At 46.7% G+C, this 17,500-nt stretch overlaps 1 protein-coding gene across 6 annotated transcripts in view; it reads left to right on the plus strand.

Annotated features, from left to right (window-relative positions):
- The window catches only part of LOC135111741 (uncharacterized), a 383,652-nt gene that overhangs the window by 208,687 nt on the left and 157,465 nt on the right, over nucleotides 1-17,500 (plus strand). For all 6 annotated transcript variants that reach the window (XM_064025622.1, XM_064025465.1, XM_064025524.1 and 3 more), the window contains one exon: nucleotides 4,891-4,933. In XM_064025622.1, the coding sequence (XP_063881692.1) occupies nucleotides 4,891-4,933 (43 nt within the window). The remainder of the gene's footprint in view (nucleotides 1-4,890; nucleotides 4,934-17,500) is intronic.

Raw genomic sequence — 17,500 nt, forward strand, 5'->3', positions numbered from 1 at the left:
TTTGAGAAGTAATGACAGGAAGTTTGAATTAAAGTGACATGATGGAGTCTAATTGCTACACAGTGACTAATTGTTCCAGTAGTAATTTAGGAATAGGGAGTAATGATGAAGCTCCTGGTGAGTCTTGTAATTTCTCTCTCTCTTTCTCTCTCTCTCTCCCTCTCAGTAATGATGATATTAGCGAAAACTACACGATTTGCACCGTCTAATCTACAGGTAAGGAATCACGAGGGCAGAGGTGAAAGGTGGCATGAACCAGGAAACACAAGTGATCGACCTAACACGCTGGTATGTCATTTTGTACAGTGGTGTTACGGGCCCTACTTAGTACCAAGGAACACGCTGCCATCCACGTGTAAGTGTTGACTAAAGACCAAATTGAGATTGAAGTGTCCAATGATAGAAGAGAAAAGAAGAATGAGAAGGTGAAGTAGGAAAATTATTGAAGGTGAAGACTAGAATAAAAGAAGAGAAACAGGAGTAGGATGAGAAGATAAACTGAATAATATATGTGACGTCTGGTGACATGAAGGGAAGTAGGAAGGTAAAAGCTGCAGGAAATGACATGCTAGCGACAGTGTCCATGCATCTACAGGCAGCAGCGGTTAGTCCTTGGCGGAGTTGCATGCAGGACCCCACATTACCCTTCCATACACAAATAATTCTGCCCTTTTCCCCTGCACCACCACTCACCTAATGTAGGGGACTGTGTCGTTCTTAATAACAACTATAACGAGCCTTATTTGCCTTAAGATTTGTTTTGCTAAATAGCGAATGACCACTAGAGAAGGGAAAGGAGAGAGGGAGAGGGAGAGAGGACCAGGAGGAAGAAAACAAGAAGAGGGATGAGAAGGAAGAGAAAACCAGTTGCAATCTACAAGAGGAGGAAGAGGAGGAGGAGGAAAAGAAGCAGTAAAAAGATGAAACCTGTGGGAAGGGACACAGAGGAAAGAGGAATAGGAACAAGAGAAAGAGGAGGAAGAGCAGGTGGAGGGAAGCCAAGGAAAAGGGGCGGCGTGACAGGTGGTGGCGTGTGGAGGATGTTGTGGCTTTGTGGTGGAAGCAAATCAAGAAATATACTGCCAATGCATTACCCGGACCATGAAATAAGCACTTGTCCATCAGGCGCCCACCTCACCCTGCCGCCACGCCCCCACTAACCCCTCCAGCAGCAGAGATGATATGGAGGGGGACATGCTTTATAATGTAGCCGACCTGTAATGTCTCTCTCTCTCTCTCTCTCTCTCTCTCTCTCTCTCTCTCTCTCTCTCTCTCTCTCTCTCTGGTGAGTGTGGAAGTTGTTCGAATGTTTTTTTTTGTCTTTTTTGTCTGTTTTTTGTTGAGTTGCGTTTTCTTTCCGAGTTAATGATTTGATGACGAAAAGTTCCCGGAATTCGTTGATCCCTTGTTCTTTTTTTGCTTTATTTATTTATTTTATTTATTTTTTTTTTTCGATTATAACAAAGGGATTGAATGAAAACGTCAAATATTTACTGCTCAAAGTCGATTAATGTTTACTGTTTTGCTGGAGCGAGCAGGTGAAGTGTTCTCTCTCTCTCTTCTCTCCTCTTCCCTTTCTCTCGTCTACCTCTTGCTTTTCTCCCCTCCACTTCTTTTTTTTTCTCCTCCTGATGTCTTTATCTATCTTCCCATTTCCAGCCCCTTCTCTCCTTACCTTTCTCTCGTATTGGTCTTATCCTTCTTTGCTACTTCCCTTCTTTCTTTCTTTTTTTATTGTATCATGTTAATACTTTTCCTGATATTTATTTTTTCCCCCCTTCTACTCTTCCTCCCTTTTCTTTGTCATCTTCGTCCTCGGTTACATCCTCGTCATCATTCTCGTCTTCTTCATCCCCTTCCATCGTCATCCCCATCTGTTCCTTCACCGCCACCATCTTCAAGCTCTCACATCGACAACCTTCCCTCGCCGCTCGCTCGGTTCCTGCTCCTGAGATTAGCGCCAGACACTTAGGAGCGGCGAGGAGCAAGGGCGAAGTGACGATGTTCCCAGTCTGTCTCTTGGTTATTTGAGTGTCAGTGGCTCCCTCAAGCACCACTTCCTCTGGCCTGCCTTCCTTCCTCCCGTGGCGAGTTCTCCTTCCGCTGTTTGAAGTGTAGCGAGATTTATGGGACCGGGCGAACGTTTTTGTGTGTGCGTGCTTGGTGTGCGTCCGCCATAATTCTTGTGGAAGTAGAGAGAGGACCTGTTTCTTTGAGGCCGATGTAATTATCTTTTGTGGATTCAATAAATGTTTGAGTTCACCTGGGCGGACGTGGGCCTCGTAACCAGTGTTTTCAACCCACACACACACACACACACACACACACACACACACACACACACACACACACACACACACACACACACACACACGCTCAGCCTCCTCACCCTAACTTGCCCTCTGCCCCACACCCATACTCTTGCCGCCCTCACGCCCTCACAATCTCTCCGCTGTGCACCCTCACACTCTCCCCAAACCATCCACGCACTTACACCCTCTTCTTTTTCCTTACACTTATCAGCTTTCACACTCTCCTGCCAATTGCCTTCACCTTCCCCTTCACACAACACGCCATTACCTCTGCTAAGTCCCTGCACCCTCCTGACCCCGGACATCACCTCACCCACGCCTCTCCTGCCCTGCTGCCTCTTACTGTCCCCGCCACAACCTCAGATTGGTTCAAAGTAGCACGTTTATGTATTATTTTCTGGGCGACTGTTTTGTTTTGTGGATGTCTGATCTTGTAGTGAATGCATTACGTTAAACACACACACACACACACACACACACACACACACACACACACACACACACTGATGGATACTCTTGTTCAGTCAGCCATCCATAACCACTTGAACTGTTGACATTTCTATTGTTATGGTCGTCTTTTGTTATCTAGAGAACTGTGGAGGAATGTTTGTATACACCTTGAAAAATAGAGAATATGAGGTAAATTTGGTGATTTCTAAACTGCAGGACTGTCCTCAAAGTTGTTATTGCAACTGTTATCTAGCGGCGAAAGGCTTAAGGTTTCCAGTGTTTCAGGTGAAGTCTCTCCAGAAGGGAAACCAAAAGGTGATATTTGGTTACTGGAACGCTTTTTCTCATGCCAGGTAAGGCACGAACATAACAGGTGCATTGATATATGGAGTAACGGTGCTGTGAAACGAAATTTTTCATAAACTTTTAATCACGCTGAGGAAGAATCAAGGTCAAAGTGTCATTATCAGATAAGTAGAATAACAATCAAACCATGAGGAATATTATCGTAAGTAATCGTACGGAATCACTCATATATTATTTACATTTATCATCACTGGGATATGTGTGTGTGTGTATGTGTGTGTGTGTGTGTGTGTGTGTCTGTCCTATTAACACGCCGCGCCAGAGCGAGAGGAGTGGCAAGCCCTTCCTCCACTCCCTCACCTCCACGCCTCCCTCCCACAGTGCAACGGAGGGCGTGGCCGAGAGGGGGAGCGGCTGAGGCAAACCTGAACTGGAAACAATTACGAGCTTCCTTTAGTGACGAGAATCCATCACTCACTTCACTTTATGTGCACCGTGCAGGGGCGCCGCCTGGGAGGGAGGGAGGGAGGGAGGGAGAGAGGTGTTAACGGTGGTACTGCACCTGTGTGTGTGTGTGTGTGTGTGTGTGTGTGTGTGTGTGTGTGTGTGTGTGTGTGTGTTTATGTTTACTATAACGTTGTTGTTGTTGTTATTGTTTCTTCTTCTTCTTCTTCTTCTTTGCTAATAACATTATTATTATTATTATTATTATTATTATTATTATTATTATTATTATTATTATTATTATTATTATTATTATTATTATTATTATTATCATCATCATCATCATCATTATTTACTAATTTATTTATTTTATATGCTTCTGAATTGCCATTACTAGAATCAGGTCACTCCTCTCTCCTTGGCGTCATTAGTTGTAAGAAATTGAAGCTGACTGCCAATAAGTTTCCAAGTCTATTTCTTCTCTTCTTAAACTTCATCATTTAATGGGAACAAAAAATACAGGAATGTTAACAGAAATCTACTAACGATCCAGTAACTTAAGTCCCTGGCTTGTTTACAATCACCAGGCGCTGTATATTATTTCCTAATACTATTTAGGTTTTGGATGCGCTAAACAGTCATCAATAAACACCTTAAGCTGTGCTGTTTTCTGCCGCCTTGCAACACTTCCTGATGCTGCACCCAATACTCACCCTTCCCCGTGATGCCTCCTCTCATAAACCTTGCTAATGTCAAGATATAATGTTTCCATCACCATTTGCCTCACTTTCTAACACAAGGTGCACCGGAGACCGTGATTCCTTCCTTCCCTGCAAGACTTCTGAAGCTCCTGGTGTCTTGCTCACTACGCTCTCATCCTCCTCCTTCTTCTTCTTCTTCTTCTCCCTGACTCCTCTTCCCACCGGACGTTCTTCACATTCCCCTGACTTGCTTTACCTTAAATATATCACTGAATTACCAACATGCATATATTGTTAATTAAAATACTCCCTCACTGAAAAAAAAAGAAGTATATATACGTGTGTGTGTGTGTGTGTGTGTGTGTGTGTGTGTGTGTGTGTGTGTGTGTGTGTGTGTGTGTGTGTACGTGTGTGTAGTCTTATTTTTTTTTTCTAGGGGATCTTCAGAATAATCTTGCAAGGAAAGGACGGCTGAGAATTTGAGTGTTTGTTAACTTAAAAGACGTCTTGGAAAGTAATATCTGTTAGGTTCTGTCGTAGAAGGCGAGCAGGTGTGGCAGTGTATTTTAGCAAGTAATCTTATTGGCGTCGGAGCTACCAAAAATAAATCAATACGTAAGTAAATAAATAAATAAACACATAAGTAAACAGATAAATAAAATCATAGCTTCTTTCAGGAGCACCGGGAGTGTGGGCATCCAGACCGGCAAGCTGACAACAGTAAGTAATGCATGACAGGTGGACGCGAGGTACAAAGCTCGTCACAATTCCTTGCCCTGTCTCTCCTTCAGCACCACACCTACTCTTCCATTCTGTCCATCTTTTTCCTTCTCTAACTCTTCTCCACATACCAGTCCCTGCCTAAGTGCTCCCCGAGGCCTGAAGGGTTGTTGCCGTGAGAGAGTGAGTCCATATGATGCTGGTGAGTTGTTTACTGGGCACGGGCATTGTTTATTGAGGTGGAGGCTGGGGGCGGCAGCAAGTCTTACATCTTACGTTCGACTTTAAATCTTGCCTGACGCTTTAAGAATCGAACAAAAACTGCCACATCCTTGGGTCGCTCCTCGCCGCTCACACGTTGCACTTGAGTTCATGCCGGCCTCCAGGAGCCACTGAAATACGAGCCGGGCTTAATTGAAGGGATGGCGCTATTGTCCCCCGCCGCTGCAACTTTCTTTATATGACGCTCACCTGGTTTTTGCCAGGCTCCGGCAGATCCATTATGGCAACTTATCATAATCAGGGCCGCAAATAGCAGTCAGCCCGGCCTGCTAATTGTTAATCGCCGTGCAGGTCATGTCGGTGGGGAGCTAAACATACATCTGGGTTGCTAGTTTGGGGCTCGGTGGTCGGGTGGTTACCGCGAGATTGGAGGTTCCTAGTGCCAGATGCGGATGTGAGCGTGGTTTATTGAGCGCGTGTTTGTCTATCTCGAAAGAGTGATAAATGACGTGCAGATTTCCCAGATTGTATCTTCCTGGTGCAATAAATTATGTCTGTAAGAAGGAAAGTCAACGCCTTGGATTAGTTATGAAGATTGAGTGCTGATAAAGGTATAATTATGAACACCTTTTTTTTTTTTTCGTGCGTTTGAAAGATTTATGTTCGTACTTCTGGTGGATATTTGCTCCTTGCAACGATAGGCGCAGGTCAGTCCGCTCCTGAGGAACACTTGCACCGCGATACACCAAACACTTCAGAGGCAGCGTGTCTGTTACTGAGACGTGCTGCGTCTTACACAATGCCCCACGTTCCCTCACCCCTGGCACACCTCCCCTCACCCCGCCTCACCTGCTACAGGAGCGTGGTGTGTCCTGCATTGGAGTTGCCACACCTCGTGCCGCCACACCCGCCGTGCAGTGCGTGGGTGTGAGGCATGGCCACTTCGCCGCCGACGAGCCGCAGTCGCTAGATATCCTTGTGTAGTCGCTTGTAAACATGACAGATTTAAGGTCCTCCGAGCTTCCTTTGAAGGGAGTAGTGTTCACTGATGAAATATGAATGAACATTATTTGATCATGAGCATATAACAACACTCACCTCACTATTTATAGTTGTTATCTCTGCTGGACAGTGTCGGGTGTGACGCCTCGCCCCTTATCTCAACACTGAGCGGGACAAACACTGCTCAGAGAGAAGCCTTGAGTGTCGTGCCTGATGTGCTCCTCCCGGGTCGTGTCTCCTGTGGTCTTAAGGAACGAGATGCCAGGCGGCGAGTCTCCCATCTGAATACCAAGGCTTGCTTGCCCCACACTCCCGTGACCCCAGCCAGGGAGAGTCACCGACATCGTTCAGTCGCTCGCAGTGTCCGCTGTCGTGGCACAGGAAGCGTGTGTACACCAGGCACTGTCTGTCATGTGCCGTCTGTCGCGCCGTCCATCAAGGCCGCCCCACAGCTGCTGCATGGATTATCATGTGTCTGTTGCCGCTGCATGCTCTGCCCCACGCTGCTCCCGTGCCAGACCTCGCCGACTTTCATCACCAAAGCTTTAGATTTATCGCCAGCAAATGATGGCGTTGGCGGAGCACACAGGAGCCTCTCGGTGATCAGAAGAATTATCCGAAATATGATCGGCAATTACGTCTCCAAGCCGGCGTTAACTCCACCCCTGAGTGTAGCTTCCTCAAATCCCGAGACTCCGGACACGGCGACGAGCACAATCTGAACTTTTTGAAATGATATTACAATTTTTACAACACTTGACTTTTCCTTCTTGTTCCCAGCGCAGGGGTGGCGGTCCTGGGTGCGTGAGATAAACACACCTCTACGGGAAGGCAACGAGGGGAGTTTTGCTGAGGTTAATTATTAATAAGATGGAGTTGACTTCGTGTAGCGGTCATGTGTCGCTTCCCTTTGTAAACACCGGAGGAACAGGTGGGGCGGCGGCTGCTCTCCCTCTCGCCCCCGCCCCCTCAGCAGTCTTTGTCGCTGGCTGCTGGCTTTTTCCTGTAAGGCGCGCATCACTTGTCGAATTTTACTGCATTTGAGAGTTCTTATTGTAAATTTATCGTCCGGTTTTCTTTGACATGACAGTGAATATTTTTTTTCGTGTATATTCCTAGAAGACGTTGTGGTGTGTGTGTGTGTGTGTGTGTGTGTGTGTGTGTGTGTGTGTGTGTGTGTGTGTAGATGTGAGTTGCGGGTGCGCATGCGTGGTAGGCGACAGTCCATCACCCTCCTGCTCACCCGCCCGTCTCACCCCCTTCCCGCATCACTCATCAACTTTCATTATTTATTCCCGACACACATCATGAAGCGCTATACTTTCTAGTGAGGGTCCCTCTCATCAGGCGGGGTAATTAAGGTCGCATATCAAGGCGCGGGGTTGGTGGGTCGTTGTCTCGCTACTCAGTGTGCATGAAGGACAAGGCTTGGGGCTCCCGGAAGACAAAAGGGGAGAGCCGAGTTATGACCACTTTGCCAGCCACAGAAGACCGGCTTTATTGTGTAGGAACTCTCTGCTTTGTTTATTGTGGATCAGGGATTCCGGCCTATTTTATCACCTTAATGCTGGTGGGGTCGACTCCCACCGTGCCGCGGGGTTTATGCCTGCCAACGGGACCCTCGCATGGGGAACAAAAACCAGAGAGAAGAAAATAAAACTTTAATGAATTCCGTCGTATAATAAAAATAATTTCCCCTTGATTTTCACTTGGCGAGGTCTGGCGGAAACCCTGAGGAGGATTAACGTGCTTGATTGCAAAGATTCCACCATGAGCTACGACTGACAGGAAGTATTTAGACAACCTTGTATTATCGAGAAGCGTACAAGCAGACATCCTTTTTGTATCATATTTAAACGCAACCAGACACGCGTGACATGATTTGTGGTTAATTAGTGTATAGATTTTTTGAGTGGCGGCTTGAGTCATCTTACCAATGCCAGGTGGAAACAATCTATTCTTATTGATTTAATCTTTCCCCTTTTTTTCCTTTTATTGAAGGTCCGTGACTTCAATGCAGGTGGGCGTTACTTCCTTCGCTGGCGTAGGGAAGCAGGACAGGTGAGGAGAGCAAGGGAGAGGAAGCGAGTGAGAGGAGGGGGATCGAAAGGAGGGACGGCCTGGCATGAAGTTGGAAAGACAAGCGGGTCGGGAGGCAAGGAGTGTAAAGATTCAAGAGCCAGGTGGAAAGTAGTAAAGAGAAGTGAATGAGGTGAGGAGGAAAGTTGAGGAAGGATGAGACCGAGAGTAGAAGGTGGAGAGACAGCAGTGGCGGAGGAGTGATGTCCAGTGTGAGTTGGTAAGAAGCTAAGGACGAGGCCAGTGGGGCGGGATTTTGTGTGCTGTTCCTTGATCCTGGCAGAGGGAAATTCCTATTCGTTCTTGCCATTTTCTCTTGTCGATGTGTTCTTTACTTTGTTGTGTATTTTTTGTACTTTTTAAACACTCTTTTGTGCATCATTTATCCATCTATCTTTTAAATCTCCAGGCGTTTGCTACACTCTCAATATTGTGTATTCTCCCTTTCATTAACCCCCTCCTCCCTTCCTTCCCTCTCCCCTTACCCATCCCTGTCCCTCCTCGGCCCCGAAGACAGTAGCGCTCGGAGATAACCCTCACTCCGGTAATCGCCCGCGGCCGTGTGTGCGTGTGTGAGGCCACTGCTAATGACCCTCCAATGCATTTAGACGAGGGTATAACAAGGCTGGAGCCGCTCTTTGACACCAGACAATCATCGCGGGTGTTTTGCTGATCGCCGTTAACTAGGCAATAAGTAAACAAGGGGCACGCGGCACCCTTACTGGGATTGGTTTTGGTGAGTTGAGTTTGCGACGAGGCGTGACGCGGCTCAACACCGGGTGGCGGGCTGTACGGGCGGCCTCAGTGCATCATGGTTTTGTATTGCGCTCGTGGTTATGTTCCAGACACGACCTGTACGCTAAGGGAGGCGGTAGAGAGAGATATTTGGTGATCAGGGAAAATCCTCGTTGTAGTAGCAAGCTTTGTTTATACTCCGATGTACCCTGTTGCCCTATCAGGCTCCCTTAGTCTTGTGAGGCGCGGGTGTGAAAGACTGTCACTCCAGGAAGGTCACTTTTTGGCGCTCCACCACGCACACATCACCGGCAGGTTATCAGTCCTGCCTGTCGTGAAGCTTTCCTGTCACCTGTTGCTGGAGCGCACCACAACATTTTACTGTTTCTTTGATCTACCTGCACCGTGATGCGATCCTCACAGCAGGCAGTGACGCATCGGGGGCGTGGCTGTCTCGGTCTTCGCGGGTGATTAGTTGGTGTCTTGATAATCACGGTAGATAAAAGCACAACACTGACAAAGGAAATACTCTCCCACGTGTTACGGAAATGGTTAGCAGGAGAAATCGTACAATTTGTGCATCCAGTATTAATTAGAGATATTCAGTAAAAGTTAGCGATAAGCGAGACAAGGCCACAACCTGTCCCTCACCCAGACAGCAACTCTCTCCTTCTGTCGCGTAGCATCAACAGGTTCTGGACAGCGGCCGTCAGAGTGTCGGGCAGGTGGTGTCCCTGACGGTGGCGGTGGGACAGGTGTGACGGACAGCTGCCCAGCCGCCGTCCATCCCGCCTTCCACTGACTCTCAATAAATTCACATTTGGTCCCGCCCCTGAATACAACATGTCTGGCGTCCAAGGGGCACAAGTCTGAGTGGCTGCTGTGATCGATGTCAAATTATATACGTCGCGGCGCGTGTCTCGTGATAAATGTATGGCGAAGATAATGTGTGGCTTTGAATACCCAATTGTGTCTCTTTGTTAGTCTGACATGTTTGCTTGGATCAAGTATGTGTGTGTGTGTGTGTGTGTGTGTGTGTGTACAGATGTTTCCTCTACTATTCTAGCAAAATTGAGTAAGATGAGTTTGAGCTGCTACCAGTGAGGACCATATTTTAGTCTTTGTTGTATCTTTTAAACATCGTAAACATTCCCTCTATCTCGTATGTTACTACTAAGAAATCAGAAGTATAAAGAAGAACCATCCAATCGTAAGTGTGATAAGCTGTAAATGATCATAAAAAAAAACATTGCTCATTATCATCGAATGTATTACAACTCAGCAATTCTCTTCGGGCAACATCACACAGTTGGATCGTAGACGCCTATTTCTTCATACATACGAAACCATTTCTACGTTCTAGTGATCTGTAGTGCAGTCTTTAAACCCCAAGTAGCGAACGGCTTCGAAATAATGAGTCGAAGCAATGCGATTCCATCCAGCCACTGTCGCCGCGTCTTTTGTAAGGCTTACGGATGTCGGATACTGTGCTTTCACGAACGTTGCTTTGTGGCCAAGATGGAACTATGGTAGCCTGACTGGTAGCCTGTTCTCAGTAGCCATCGGGTATGTTGAATGCATAACAAGTGTATATGGACGTTTGTATATTCTTAGTGTGTACTGAAGGATCTGGTGAATCTCGCAGGCGTCAGCTTAGTGATGCCGCTCACATCAAGAGTATCTGTATATCTTATTTTCCCGGTGACGTGGTTTGCATTGTCTCTGTTTTTATCAAGCTCTATAAACAATGACGTGTCGCGTGTCCCCCCCAGAAAAAAAAAATAAAAGTAATAGACGTGTTTTCTTGTTGAAGTTAATTTGTAATGGTGATGCAGCACTGCCGTGGCTGAAGTTAATGACAAAATAAAGTAAAACGGTCACTCTTTATAGTCTAGATGGCAAGTTTTTTGTTATAGGTAGAATCCCAGAATGAAATCGTGTACTTTCCTTTACGATCTGGTCTTGTTTTCTTACGATATGTTTTTTATTTATTTATTTATTATTATTATTATATTTTTCTATTATTCCTTATGACAGTACAGTGACTTTATACTTTATACATAGCTGGTCTACCATTTCACTGTATAGGTGCCTTAACACTTTCTAGTGGACAAAATTTCCTAAGTATTTTAAAAGGTTAATGGATCTCCACCAGAACACCACAGTAAGATAGAATAATCTCTTTACTTGGTTCAGGAGTAGGAACAGCAAGCCACAAAACATCTCTAATATAAAACAATAAAAAAAGCTCTATTTTATTTCTTGTGGGGAGATTTGTTCCATTTCAAGGCGCCTTCTGCACATTGCTACCGGTCATTATGTCTTTGCTCGCCATTACACTTAAGAATGCTAGGAACATGAACGCCCGTGAATGCATATGTGGTGTTTCTTATTCATAAGGTTTCTTTGTTTCGTTGTTCTTTGCTCGTGCCACCTCCGCCTGCAACACATTCCCGGTATCATTGCTGCAGTTCGGAGGGTTTAATTTATTCAAACCATTCCAACAGCTGGTCTTTCTTATTCTGTATTCGTTTCCTTCTGTTATTCTACTTCTTTTTCTGTCATCATGTCCTCTGTATGTGTCAGTCTCTTTTTTTTTTTTTCATGATCACGTATTGCTGTGAACATCATGGAGAAATTTGTCTCTCTCTCTCTCTCTCTCTCTCTCTCTCTCTCTCTCTCTCTCTCTCTCTCTCTCTCTCTCTCTCTCTCTCTCTCTCTCTCTCTCTCTCTCTCTCTCTCTCTCTCTCTCTCTCTCTCTCTCTGCCATTATGTAAGAAGCTCACGCTATTCCAGTCTCTCCTCATAAGGCATCACTTTACTTCACTTTACTTTACTCATATCTGGCACCATTTCCACCACACTCCTTCTATTTCCCTCAATTTTCGTTCCATTTTCTTCAGCACAAGTCGCCACAGTGCTGCAGTACAGTTCATTATCGGCGCGTACATGCTTGGGCACTTGCATCCCCTAAAATGAACACAGTATATGCACTTGCACATACTCCACGCTTGTGCATGCATGTGAATTTGGTAGTGCGTGTGCGTGTGGTGTGTCATGCAGGTAGGAATGGTGATGCAGCTCTTCTGTGATGAAGGCGAGGGAAAGATGAGGTGGCTTGTCTTCACATGACCCGAAGACCTGATGAGGGGGAGTGGTTTTAGGGGGGGACGTCAACCAAGCCAGCCTTTTGAGGGCCGTGTCGCGTCGTTGTTGAAGGAATGGCGGTATCAGGAGGATTAGGGAGCACGAAATAAGACGAGCCGACGAGAATTAAGTGAAATAAATAATGTGCGATGGGTTGAGGAGGACAAAGAGTGTGGGAGGGAGGAGGGCGAGGGACGCGGGGTGAGTGGGGAGGACCATCAATTCTCGCGTCCAATCCCCACCATTACCGGCATCAACACCTCGCCTTCTCGCCGCAACTGCCTGCTTTACGACCGTCGTTTCATCTCGCTACTGCCATAAACATGGTCAGATGCACAATTGCCTTGATAACTAACCCCCCAGCCACAATTTTCGGCTTAACCACACTCCCGACAACAGCAATTTTGAGAATACCTCGACATGCGAACAGAAGCATCATAATTTGGACTGCAAATTATCAATTAACGCAGTTTATGATCACTGTTACTACCATAATCACAATTTCCTTTTTACCCACTTGTTGCGCCAATAATATAGATCGTTTATTTATGTTTCACTGGAACTGTTTTGCTATGTATCTTTTGCATCGTTTAAGAACTCAGTGTGGGATTATTTCATCAGTGTTCGCATCGAAAGCAAAGTAATACCTGTTCGTAAACCTGAACAGCACACCTGCCGCCTCTAACACCACACCTGTGGAATGAACTTGATGCAGAAACTTCTAACACGCGAGGAAGGACTGCTGCCATAACTATAGGACTCCGTAACCGCGATCCTGGAAACCACAGTAATTATTAACATCTGCTCCCGAGGCCAATTAGCTCGCTGCGCTCACAACAACCGTGCGTTATTTACGGCGCAGAACTGCCGCACTTAACGGCGCGCCGACACCCGGCAAGGCGAGCACCGAGGGGGGCGCCGCTTCCCGCACCAATGAAACGCGGCACTCGTTTACGTCGTGGAGGAAAGTGGTTCGCATCCATGTCCATAAAACATACACACACACACACACACACACACACACACACCGAAACACATGCGGGCCTGCGTTCACTAATTGTGACTGATCCACACACACATTCACATTAAAAAGTAATTATGCTGCAGACCCTCACAAGAACATGGCAATACGATATTGAGAGAGATAAAAAGAGAGAGAGAGAGAGAGAGAGAGAGAGAGAGAGAGAGAGAGAGAGAGAGAGAGAGAGAGAGAGAGAGAGAGAGAGAGAGAGAGAGAGAGAGAGAGAGAGCATGTTTGTATTTGTAGTAACTGAACCATTTTCATGTTCATTATTTATCAACAAAACACTTGAAGAGGCGAGTGTCAACATAACCACGCCCAGCAGGAGGGCGAGCAGGGCACAGCGTCGTGGCGGGAGCACCAAGTCAAGGTCACAGATTACTCACGTGTCCTGGGCCGATTGAGTTGTTGAGGAGCTGCGGTTTAGTGATCAGACTAGAGGACGTGTGGTGCACCAATGAGGCAGGCATTCGGTCCTTGCCTACGAGGAGTGACTGAGACAATATTTAAGATGGTTTAGATATTATTTCTTACATTGCCCGTATATCACTCGTTACTTATGTGGATATCGTGCTCTCATTTTTTTTTTTTTTTTATGAAACTTCTATTTTTATAACATTTCTTTAATAGTAATCAATAAAAATCAAAGTTGCGTTACGCATTCGTCAAGCTTCATGATCACAATCAGCAGACAGTGACCTTGGTACGGATGGTGAAGGTTGTGTTCCTGAAACTTCGTAAATTAATGCGGAGACTCCGGGATTTCATGTTTTATTCAGTGTTGGTCATCTGAACGCTGAGCGGGTGACCAAGGCGCGGTCACTGGGTGAAGATAGGAAGACCAAAGCGGCGCGTAAGGCACAGCAGACTTTGGTCACCGCGGGGGGTACGTGGCATCCGACGTGCACGGCGAAGAAGATGCAGATTTATATATGCACATAAGACGCTTCATACTTCATTTATTAATTATGAGGGAAGGATTTGGTCTTTTGCTATCAGGAGAGCATACGGTCCTGATGGGGAACAGTGATGGCGGCGGTGGTGGTGGTGGTGGTGGTGGTGGTGGTGGAGGCAGTGGAGATGGATCATGGTAGCAGTGGCTGTGGTGGCGGCGGCGGTGGTAGTGATGGTGGCGGCGACAACTCATAACAATAAATAACAGTCGTCCCTTTAAGAAATTCTCACTCATCTTTGTCGTCCGCTGCCTGAGGGAGGCGAAGGAAGGGGTGTGGGACAAGGTTAGGGTGGTGGCTGGAGTGGAAAGGTGACAAGGGAGAGGTGAGTGCAGCTGTGTTTCTTCGTCTCCTCTTCTACTCCCCCGCGCCCATAAAACCGCGAGCCGCCGGGAGAATGCGCGACACCAGTGAGGGTTGTCTTTCACACTACATGTCGGCCAGTGGGATTAGTACTGCGTGGCGTATGTTAGAAGTGCAGCATGTTCAGGGCGTGAGGGCTTGTACAGGCACACACAAACACACACATATACATACACATTTTCACCCCTCCCACACCCTCACCATAACCACATCCTCGCCACTTTTGCTTGCCTGGTTACATCTCTACATTGTCCACATCCTCATTATAGTTTTATCCCTCTGCTCTTTTCCCCAGTAGAATCGCATCCTCCACCAGACCATGTCCTCAACTTTGCCTCGTCTCCCACCATGGCCACACCCTCCCGCCAGCCACGCCTCCTCCATGGCCACACCTCACAGCCACACCTGGTCATTCCCCCTCTTGGCCACTATATCACCTGCGCCACTCCCACCACATGGACACTCCCGCCTTGAGTCCTTTCCCCCCCTTCCCTTCCCTATCCCCATCCCTATCACCATCCCTCTGTCCTCTTCTCCCTGCTTCCTCTCCCTTCCTCTCTCCCTGCCTCCTTCCGTTCCCTTTCTACCCCTCCCACTCCCAGGTCACCCCCGCGGGTCTCACTAAGGGGCCGGTGTCATGTCAGCTCATGTCAACCATTTGTCAGGCGGCTGCGGCGGCGGCCCGACCCTCGCTGATCCCGGGTCGAGCCTCAATTCTTTTTGATGAATATTTTGATAACGATGAATTATAGGAATGAGTGAGTTGAAGTAATGGAGTGGGTGACCATAAAGGGAGAGTTATGGCCTCTTTAGAGAATGTTGATATAAATATATGGTAGTATACAGGTTTTTCCAAGAGCTGGCGGGGCGAGGCTTATCTGGCCATCAGACAAGGCACTGGAGGCGGAGGGCAAGCATATTACCTCGCGGAAATGAGCGGAAAGCGTAAAACAAAGGCATTTGGGAAGCGGAGGAGGATTATCTCGAAAGTACCATGGTGTTTTGAGCACAGACGCGGGATTTCAGGATAGAGAAATAAGTAAAGCTCCTGCCAGAGAAAAGATGCCCCTCGTTGACGGAGTGTGAGGAAAGGATTACGTCAGACCTGAAGCGAGGCCAGTAGCGGCGTGGAGGGAACAATAAGCCGGTGACGGGGAGACGCGGCGAGGGGCGGCTTGACACGCGGGGGGAGGGGAGCAGGCGGGTGGATGCCCTGCCATTAAGAAGGACCACGGTACCCCAAGTCCTGCTAAGATGAAACAAGATACGCCTGATTTGTGGAGGGGATGCTCAAGCGCAAGATAATGATACTATATAGAAATACGATGCGAAATCTTCCAGGGTAGAATTATAATCGAAAATTCTATACAAACCCTGGACTTCATGCAAGCACATAAAGGCTCGTAAAGCTATCGACAGCGGCTGCATCCTCTTTGTGCGAACACCTCGAATTTGGCGAATGGAATCTCGTCTATCTCGGTTACAAGCTTTCGCGTTTCGAGCCGGCGGCCGCGTCTTGAATCACACGCCCCTCCACTCCGCCGGCCGTCTCGGGAAGCACAGAGGGACACGGCGTTTAACCGAAGTTACGTTGCAGGCGAACCAAAATGACAAGGTAAAAAAAGAAAAGGGTAGTGGGCACCTCCCCGGCGGCCTGTCATTAAATCATGGTCCGCCTGATACAGTCATAACTACACGGCGCCTCGGACACGGCGTGACAAAGGGCCCGGCGCGTCTGACGGGGGTGTAACTCACGGCCGACCCTGCCACCTCCTAATGTTCCTTTCTCTCTCTCTCTCTCTCTCTCTCTCTCTCTCTCTCTCTCTCTCTCTCTCTCTCTCTCTCTCTCTCTCTCTCTCTCTCTCTCTCTCTCTCTCTCTCTCTCTCTTATTTCCTATATTCGTTTCACTCTCTATGTCTTCACTACATGTCCATTATATTGCTTTCCATTATTTACACCTGAAATCTTTGCTTTATACTTATATACCCTCGTGCTGTTTTGCCTTGGTCCTTCACGTAATCTTGACTTGGCTTGAGGCATATTCGTCTTCCCTGTATTATTTCCATTTTCACCTGTGATTTTTTTTTCCTACTGGTGCATTTTTATGGATAAATTTGTGTGAGATTTTATTTTCATTTCATTATTGGTGTGCTACATTTTGCCTTATGTTTATTTTATCACTTTATACTCTATAGTCATCCTTTCCTTTTTATCTCCCTCTTTCTCGCATGTTTAACTTTCTTTTAAAGCTTCCGTTCATTTAATAATTTCTGTCACTAAATCTGAGAAGATCTGTGTTACATCAGATTATACGGTGTAGCTTCTTGCAAACTACTTCGTAAGGGCCAACAAGTCTGCAGCTATTTCTTCTTTTAACGTCCATACGTGTTTGCGTAACTTTTTTTTCAGACAATACTCCTCAATTTATATCAGTTATATTTTCCTTCGTTTTTTTCTAGTATTGATTGATCTAACCCTTTTCTTGTTAAGTGAATGCAACTTGTCTGTGTATGTTAAAGCCCAACCAATGACAGGCGTCACAACACGACTGACTGTTGAATATTCACAGCAATGTATTATTAATTAGGTTGCAAGGCTGGCTGGTACATGCCTCCACTGACCTTGGCGTCACCGACCCACGGCACCACACTGCATTCACTGCTTGCTGAGTGTTCCTTGTTTTGCTGGCAGTCTTCCTTTGACTCTCTCTCTCTCTCTCTCTCTCTCTCTCTCTCTCTCTCTCTCTCTCTCTCTCTCTCTCTCTCTCTCTCTCTCTCTCTCTCTCTCTCTCTCTCTCTCTCTCTCTCTCTCTGTGTGTGTGTGTGTGTGTGTGTGTGTGTGTGTGTGTGTGTGTGTGTGTGTGTGTGTGTGTTGATTTATCTCTCTCATCGCTAATTTTTATCTGAATTATTGTAATACACATTGAACAGGTAAACAGGAAAGTCTCATCTTCATTCTTTACTCTCCTCCTCCTCCTCCTCCTCCTCCTCCTCCTCCTCCTCCTCCTCCTTTGTATTTAGCATAAACTAACAATTTTTTTCTTA

Source organism: Scylla paramamosain, chromosome 1 (assembly GCF_035594125.1).
Source record: "Scylla paramamosain isolate STU-SP2022 chromosome 1, ASM3559412v1, whole genome shotgun sequence".
NCBI classification, from domain to species: Eukaryota; Metazoa; Arthropoda; class Malacostraca; order Decapoda; family Portunidae; genus Scylla; species Scylla paramamosain.